This window comes from Ictalurus punctatus, chromosome 9, assembly GCF_001660625.3.
Source record: "Ictalurus punctatus breed USDA103 chromosome 9, Coco_2.0, whole genome shotgun sequence".
Taxonomy (NCBI): Eukaryota; Metazoa; Chordata; class Actinopteri; order Siluriformes; family Ictaluridae; genus Ictalurus; species Ictalurus punctatus.
Window position 1 is genome coordinate 1,470,695 of NC_030424.2, and position 9,306 is coordinate 1,480,000.

The 9,306-nt window shown below is 38.3% G+C and overlaps 1 protein-coding gene across 1 annotated transcript; it reads right to left on the reverse strand.

Moving 5' to 3' along the window:
* Window positions 1-1,353: 1,353 nt before the first annotated feature.
* Window positions 1,354-3,732, reverse strand: fabp7a (fatty acid binding protein 7, brain, a). The gene is made up of 4 exons (XM_017475467.3): window positions 3,577-3,732; window positions 3,108-3,280; window positions 2,690-2,791; window positions 1,354-1,654 (listed from the first exon to the last, which is right to left on the reverse strand). The coding sequence occupies exons 1-4, from the start codon at window positions 3,647-3,649 to the stop codon at window positions 1,604-1,606; spliced, it is 399 nt and encodes a 132-aa protein (XP_017330956.1). The 5' UTR covers window positions 3,650-3,732; the 3' UTR covers window positions 1,354-1,603.
* Between the last annotated feature and the right edge of the window lie 5,574 nt (window positions 3,733-9,306).

Consider the following 9,306-nt stretch of genomic DNA (forward strand, 5'->3'; position numbering starts at 1 on the left):
ATCTGGACTGCATTGTCTTATTGATAATAAATACCTCATTAAAACATTCAAAATCGTTCAAAACTTTGTGTAAGTCGGCGCCTCCCAAGACATTTATTTACGCGGATGCAGGGATAAGATGATATTTTCCTGCTTCGAGTACAGCCTTCTAAGTTTCTTTCAACCCGGCGTTGACTATTTTATCAAACTTAGCTATTTTATCTGTAACAAATAAGAACGTTAAAGGCCGATTCGTACCAAAAGCGTTCATGACGTGTCTTTTAGTTAGTGCACGAGCGAGCTTCTGATTCATCCAGTGTTTAACGCCACACCAGCTGTCAGATGCACCACAAAACGTGACTTGTAAACCACAAAGAAATTAAAGTCCTTCATTTGTTTATTTATTTACTTATCAATTAATAATTAACTTTCACGTTCTCGCCTCTCGTTCTCTTCAGGCTTATTTTGTAAAGCTGTTAAGAATCATAAGACGTACGAGGAACAAACGGTAGTGCTCTGTGACCGCTGTAAGAAAAGAAAAAAAAAAAGATTCCAAAAACGGTCTTTTCTTCTTCTCATGATCGTCAGGAAATTCGACCAATGCAGATGCAAATGAAACGTTGTTGCGACTCGTGGAAAAGAACGTTTCATGCATGAGATGTTACATGTATTCACATATTAATGCAAAAATAGCATTATTAATAGGATTTTCATGATTATATTTTTATAGCGGACCGGGACAGGGACAAATGCTGTGTAAAAATTGACTTTATGTTTTATGTGATTTATTTGAAGCACACACACAGATTATTGTGAAGGACACTTCAAGGACACTTGTGTTTTTTGATACTGATATCAGAAAAGCTCTGACTGACTTAAGCCGATATCACACAATACTAACGCTCTATATTGGATCAGTGCATCTGTAATTATATGTATGTGTATGTGATCACATAATATTGAGCTTCAAGTTGTTTTGTTGTTGTTGTTTGTTTTCTTCAGATAGTATTTGTGTTCGTATGATACGTTAAAAAAAAAATTCACGAGTCAAAACACGATCTTTCAAGACAACTTGTAAATTTGCATATAGCAAACCGTATGCGTTTTATAGATATAAAAGCTATGTCAATACGACTCCTTTAAGATATCTCTCCAGTATCTCTGTATATATATCAACAGTGCATATATATCTCATAGTCTCAGTCTTAATAAGTAGCTCAAATGTACGAGCTCGGAGTAATAACGTGGATTGGTTCGTTGTTATATCGTCCGTGGGACTCCGCAGCGAGGCGAGACGTCGCGACGTCGTGACGTCGTGACGCGACGTGTACTGTAGGTTTTGTGAGAACAAGAAAGACGCAGAAACTCAGGATATTAATTCAGTCGAGTTTATATTCGAGTCAGTTTTACACAAATGTTCAACGATCAGGACTCCATCACTCATACGTTTCATATAAAAAGCGGTTTGAAAAAAAAACAAACAAACCAAAAAAAAAAAAAAAAAAAAAAAAACCCTGCCCCATGACTAGAATGGGACAGTCTAGGTTTATACTGAGAAAACGTAACGCTGCTCGGACATTGTCAAGTTGTCAGGAGTAGACTGAAGCGTCCTCGGGTTGTATCGTTATGCCTTTTCGTATGTGCGAACGGCCTGGACGTCCTCGAAGGTCAAAGTCTGTGAAGGACAAATGAAGGGCAAGTGATGTAAATACGTCATGTCACTCATTTACCTGCTATACTATACTATATCATATTACCATAGTGTGCTATACTATAATATACACGTTATTCGTAATGAACAGATAATGTGTTGTACATGGATACAAATAAAAAGTGCAAGGTTTTGACTTTCATAAAGCCGTGACATGAAGTTCAGGGTCGAGGATGAGTTAGATCAGGCCACTGGTTTGTTGACATTTCAGGAAATTACTGTAGATCCGACTTAGTTTCTTAGAAAATATCGTGTGAAGGTATGAACAAAAATAAATAAATAAATAATCAGTTCTGCGCACGTGTAGTTGAGAGCGATTATGAATGATGTAGCTGAGGCTGAAGAACCGTCAGCGCCAGGTGCTCACATTTCTACCTCCTGGGATTCCTTCCCAGTATTTTCCAGTGTTTCCATGAGCATAGTGGTAGGGTTCATATTTAATTTTTAAAAAAAAAATAAGAATACGAACTTCCTATTTAGGCCACGCCTACTTTGGGTTCAATCAGAATACAGATTTGGATATTTGGAGCACAAAACAGATACAGGTACACCCATATTCCCATACGCTACATACTCTACAATCTGTATATACTATATACATCGTACTATATGCTATCATTTTTGTATCATTACTTTTGCTACATGATGCTGTTTTTTGGTACTCTAACCTAATACCGTCGCCGCTCGCAACTTTAAATGACACGGTGTTCACCCTAACATCCAAAATATAACTCTGTAATTTGATCTTGTGGTACTCGAGCACCCGTGTAGGTAATTCTGCTCATGTTTCTTCTTGTAATGTTGCAGGAGAGCATGCAAGTCTTTTTTTTCTTTGTATAGACTGTACTTATTAGATATGAATGATATTAATACATGAAATACATTTCACTAAAAAAAAAAAGTATAATGAACAGTAACAGGTTTTTTAAAAAATAAAAAAAAAATTTAAAAAAAAAGAGAGAGAGAGAGAGAGAGTTTTTTTTTTTTTTTTTTTTTTACCATGATCATTTTGTCGTCCTTGATTTCTCGGACAAACTTGGTTTCTTTTCCGTCCCATTTCTGCACATGCACAAGTTTGTCTCCGTCCAAGGTTACTGTGGACTGTTAGGGCAGATAAATGTATACAGTATGATTTATTGGTTACTTTATTCACAATAAAGTAACAGTTTCTTAAATAGAAATTATTATTATTATTATTATTAACATATAAAGATAACATTCGTGACTTTATTTTGTCTTGTGTGTTTCATACTGGCTTCTTGCACTGGCAGAGAATAAATGAGAGTTAGGAGAATGCTCTAAAATCACGAGTACGATCCATTTCTGTCCATAGATTTATCACATAACACATATCACCAATAACATCATCTTAAAACGGATGGATTCATTGAACACCCGAGTCTCTCCACGCACAAACCTTTACATTCCTGTCATCTGCAGTGGTTTCGTCAAACTCCTCTCCCAGTGTGAAGGAGATCTCGGTGTTCTTGAAAGTGCTCAGCGTTTTAATGATGACCTTATCTCCTTCATGGCTGATGACGATTGTGGGTTTGGTGACATTTCCTACTTGCCTTGTTGCAAAGCCAACACCTGGGGCGGGGGGGGGGGGGGGGGGGGGGGGTAACCGGTGAATAAATGAACACAGCAGTGATAAATCACAGCGGAACCCATGGACACGCCGACTTCAACACACAGATTTCAACTTTCAAACTACTTGGCGTACGTAGTGTTTATTAACTGTAGTTCGTAATATTAATCCATCCTGGTCCTGGGTATCTTTTGATCAAAACATCTGTTCACCAACTGATGAGTTACATCAATAATAATAAGAAGAAGAAGAATAAATGATTAGGTTTAATATATATCTCTACATAATTTGAACTTACCCAGTGCTTTCATGTATTCATCAAAGTTCTGGCTGTCTATGAGTTTCCAGGTGGCACAGAAAGCATCGACCATGTTGATAGTTGAGAGTGTGAGTCCACCAGTGCACAAAAAATGGCTCAGAGACAGGAGACTGACTACAAACTGTAAAACTCCAGTGTAAGTAATACTACACAGGAGGCCGAGCCACAGCCCTCTGCTCCTGATTGGACGGTTTTAGGAATTCCACGAGCGGTGATTGGCTCAGATAAATGGCGAGAACCAGTGCTATTACTAATCCAATAAGTGTGGCACAACAGCCTTTTTAACCCATTTAAGGTTAACTGCATATTAATTATTGTTTTTCATTTAAAAAACAAACAAACAAACAAAAAAAACATTTCAATTAGTGTTTGATTTCATTAACGGATGTAGATAAATTTTTTATTTATTTTATTTATTTATTTATTTATTTTTAAAAGTAAGAGTGGCTCAATCCTAAATATCTTCCTCTTTTGTTTAAGGGCAGTAAAGACTAATGACTTCTACGCCCTACGTAGTGCACTAGATTTAGACAGTTATGAATTGGTGTCACGTGTCAGTAGTTATTGGACCACCAACATATATTTAGATATTTTTTGTTGTTGTTGCTGTTTATTTTGAAGTTATGATTAAAACTTACAAAATTCTTTCATGTATTAGGCTTCCAATCACCTTAAATTAACAGTCCATCCACGCTGCTGTGTCTAAAATCTAATCTAGATGGATCTACCCACAGAGGGAAGTGTCGCCCCCTGGCGGTAAAAAAAAGTCTATACGTGCAGAGAGCAAAATGTACAGTATTGTATGTGTTCCAATAACTCCTGCAGTCTTTATATCAGTCCAGATGGACATAAAAAGTGTAAGTTAATAAACAAAATTTATTCAGTGGGTTTATGTACTAGTAATATGACATACAGTGAGGGGATATAAGTATTTGCACCCCTCACATTCAGTTCGGGGATATAGTACTAACATTGGTCATTTGTGGTGTCGGAATACTATTTCCCATTTCATTTTTTCTTAAGCATATCTTTTTTTTTTTAGACTCATTAATAAATATTTGTCATTCATATTTCTGTGTACAAAGTGAACAGACAGTATGTGTGTAAATTTGAATTGGATATGTGCACTGGAAGTACATTAAAGAATGTAAAAAGTAGTGTCTGAATATTAATTTACCCTCACTGTAACACATCATTTTTTGACTGTAATATACACAGTATTCTACATATACATTTGAAATGCTAATATTTGCATCCCACGTGGTTTCTGGGTGAAAAATGATAAATGTCCCTCTTTTGCACATTTTATCTACAAAAATCAAGAGGATCTAGAAATATTAAAATTAACCATTGGACAAAAAATAATTCCATCCATCCATTTATTTTCCATACTGCTTATACTACACACGGTTGCGGGGAGCCTGGAGCCTATCCCAGGGAACTTGGGGCACAAGGCGGGGGACACCCTGGGTTGGGTTTCAAATCCCCAGCCCTGGAAATGCAAGACAAATAATAATAATAATAATAATAATAATAATTCATCATCATTTTTACAATATTAAAATCTGGGGTTTTTTTCTTTCTCTCTTTTGAGAGATCAACTGTACATAGCCTCTAAAATCCACTAGATGTCGCTCTTATCTCAGAAATATTATTCAGGACCCCCTGCTCCATAGCATCTCAGGAATTTAAAAAATGTTTAGACAAAAAGATCCCTCAAAGAGCTGTCAAACTCATTTCATAGCCCAGATTACAGATTAGAATCTGAGTCTTTGGTTCAGTTAAGCAGGGATCAGGATGGAGAGGTGTTTTTATTCTTTCTTCTCATTTATGGTGAGAAATTCGGTGCAGAAGATGTAGTTAGATAAAGCAGTGTTGGGACTGATGAGGAAGAACACACTGAACTTACACTGAGTCACTGTGGATAAAACACAATCACCACTTATGTAAACTCACAAAGTACTGTATGTGGGGGAGGGAGAGAAGAAAGGATTTTGGATGTGACATTTCGAGTGTGACCCTGAACAACTTCAGGGTTCGATCTTGAGCTCTGGTTAACGTCTGTGCATGCTCTATAGGCCTATATGTTTCATCAGCTCTCTCTCTCTCTCTCAATTTAAATCTGACCTGCCACTTCCTGTACTAAAGGAAGGATTTATTGAAATATCTAAACATATGCGATCTTCCCCTTAAATGTAGTCGAGTGCTAGTCGATGTGCTAGGCGTCCGAGATTTGTTTCTTTCCTCCAGTTTGGTTTCATTCTGGCCTCCCAAAGTGGACCATAGATAAATAAAGCACAATTTTATTTATTTATTTTTTTTGCGATAAAGTGAATAAAACACTTCAGGATGTGATGTTATAGAAAAATAAATCAACTTCACGTCGGCATCCAAAAGACCGTCACACCACCGTGATTCATGTTGATATGTTTGATTGATTCCTATAACAGCACAACACTGGAGTGTTTTATTCCTCAAGGATTGTGCAAAAGTGTCCAAAATTACAAAATAAAGCCAGTATATACTGTACAGTTGGGATTTTACCTGTTAGCTTCACAAGCATGCTAACTACAATGCAAAAACCAACAAAATACTAATCCTTTAAATACTAAAAACTGTCTTGAATGAACAACTGCAATCAGGCTAAAAAAAACATCTATAATGCAAAGCTATACATTTTATTTAAAGTCGAATTAGTCCAAATGAATCAAAACTGGAGCTCTAGTGGTTAAGTGGGTGCATTACAACTTTGGAACAATTTGTCCCCCAACACACCTCCTACTCCTGCCCATGTACACAAAAGCACAAACCCAGAACAGAATCTGCAAACTAACATGGCCGGTGAAGTTCAATTAAATAAGTGAAAGCTTTGGCATTTTAGCCTGACCTCTGTTTTTACCCGCAAGGCCATTCAACTGCTTGGAATCCAAGTTATAATACTATAAAACACATTAAGATCTGCTTAACCTGTACACTATATAATGATTATATAAAAACACTGTGTTTACATACATATCCAGGAGTAAAAATGCTCATTTTTTGTCAGTACGTTTTTTCGAATCATAGCAGGTAAAAATATTTGGTTGTGTTGGGATCTTACCACATTTACAATACTGACATGAGGCCCGTGTAAACACAGACAAGATGTCTGACTCGGCCCAGTTACCTAAACGTGTTTTCTCAGCCACTTAAAAACACTTAATTCCATTGCTTAAGCAATAATATTTTTTGCCATGTACTGCATACTGTCCAGGTTATTCAGAGAGAGAGAGAGAGAGAGAGAGAGAGAGAGAGAGAGAAAGACTTTTGGACCTTTAAAAAGTGAAGCAGGGATATTAAAAGTCAAGGGTAAGACTAAGTTCACTTTAACCACCCTATAATCCACATCGCTGACGTCTTTCCTGCTTTGAGCAGAGTCGTGATTTTGCTAAATGCCTGAATGGGTTGTCCCGAGCTGAACCTCAGGACCAAAAGCCGCAAGGCAGCCGAGTAAGTCTGCTTTCGTCGGTGTTGACAGAAAGACCAGAAGAGGGGGGTGAAAAAAAACCTTCTGCGAATCAAGTTAAAATACAAGCTGCAAGTATTTATTGTGTTAGCATGACATTTTGGCTGGTCGATCTTTATTTTCCTTCCACGTTTACCGTACGGTAAGGATTCGCTCAGGACCCACACTACTCAGTAGTTATTTATAGACACGCCGGTGTGATCATTAATGTAACCAGGATTACATATGAGCTATGTTTGACACAGTCCAATCCCCCTTACTTAAGCGCTTGTTCACGGCTAAGTGTAAGCATGCTCACGCAGAAGCCGACGGTGCTGTTTTCAATTAGGCTTCTAGTCAGAATGGTATGTCCGGCTGGCTGCGATTTACACGCTGCCAAGAAGAAAAAAGACTAAGAGACCGACTACGATTAAACAGCAGTTTGGAAATGAGGTTTCCATTTTTATTTTTTTTATTTTTTAATAAATCTCTGCTCATGTAGCCAAAAAGGAGAGCCTTTCACTTTAAGCCATTGACCCTGCACTGTTGTATTGGATAGACAGGAGGAGTGACATCTATTATTGAGCTTTCACTCAACAATGAAAATTCAATCCAGTTTTATTTGTGTAGCGCTTTTAACAGCGGACATTGTGTCTCAAAGCTGCGTTACAGAAACATATAAACACAGGATGGAGATTTTAAGTGTGTGAATTTATCTCTATTGAGCGAGACGGTGGTGACGGTGGTGAGGAAAAACTCCCTGAGATGATACGAGGAAGAAACCTCGAGAGGAACCGGAGGAACTCAGAAGGGAACCCGTCCTCATCTGGGGAACGACGGGGAGTGTGAGAGTAAAAGAAAGGTCATTATGGGTTTTATATGAAGTGTGTTTGTTGAACTAGTCCACTGTTCACTAAAGGAGACCCGAGTGCAGAACTGTATGAGGTGATTGCAATTGAAAATATAAGAGTAGAGCAGTGCCTCACAATGTCTAATCCGAGGCATAGTAAAATGATGCAGGGCAAACTATTACACACACACACGCACGCACACACACACACACACGAAAAGGCAGCTGCATTCATGATTTCTAATTTGTTTGAAACGTTTCAGGCCGTTAACGTCTTTCTGGGTTCGTGCCGGGTTTCTTCTGAACACCATACATGGTCAACAGAAAACCTCTCTGTAACCCTTTCTGCATGTGCTACGCCGCAATCAGAGAAGATTAAGAGCAGCTGAGGGAACGTGGAGGAAATCAAAACTTGATGCTGATCTCCTCTTAGACCTCTCCTCTGATGTGATCACGGGAAGCATGTGCATCTGATCCCGAACTTTTATTTATTTTTTTTTATCCTTGCCGTCCTCCTTCCCTTTCATCCCTGACAGCTGCTGACTTCACCACTTATTCTTGTTAAGAAGATTAACAAAATCTGCAAATATTTCCTATACTACACAACCCCTCTGATCTCCTTAAGACATTTGTCTTGTAGATTCTCTTGTCCAGAAATCCTACCACCAGGCCAGTGGATTCCATCCCTTCGACAATGATCCAGACCATCTGGAAAGACCTCCTCCCCTTCATCATCATAAGATCTGGTCATGTACCGACTGTCATCAAGACAGCCAGGGTTATTCCCATCCTGGCTCTCGAGCATTTAGCACGTTTGCCTTGATCCTCCAGGGTTGGGGGTTTCCTCTGGGTACTCCAGTTTCTTCCCGCAGTCCAAATACACGCGTCCCCGTGACGCTGTGTTGGATAAGTGGTACAGAAGATGGATGGGAAAATGCTACAGATGTTTCAGCGATGCAGGCTGGGAAAAAAAATAAATCTCAGAGATCAAACCTGGGCAGCGTTTCACTCTACGAAACCATCAAACATGACGATCACAAAGAGTGCTAGTCTGGGCTAGAAATAAATCAGCCCCAGCTTTGCTTTTTCATTACATTTCTTACGACAATTGATGGTGCTATTGCCGTTGGTTCCAAAAAAGCTCCAAAAAAAAAAAAAAAAAGGGGGTTTGTCAAAAATTAAAACTCACATTGATGTCTTATAATGACAGACTAGCAAGGCTAAGCTCCCTATTTATACCAGCCACCACTAATTGTCTTTAAAAAGGCCCCTAATTCACTCACACACACATACACACACACACACACACACACAATCTCTCTCTCATTCATTTATGTATCTCAATATCTATCTCCATATGGATATAGATATATAC

Coding starts and splice junctions, on each gene's coding strand:
- fabp7a (XM_017475467.3), bottom strand. CDS start 3,649: ATGGTCGATGCTTTCTGTGCCACCTGGAAACTCATAGACAGCCAGAAC. Junction 3,281..3,576: donor TGAATACATGAAAGCACTGG/GTAAGTTCAAAT, acceptor CCCCCGCCCCAG/GTGTTGGCTTTGCAACAAGG. Junction 1,655..2,689: donor AGGACGACAAAATGATCATG/GTAAAAAAAAAA, acceptor TGTCCTTCACAG/ACTTTGACCTTCGAGGACGT.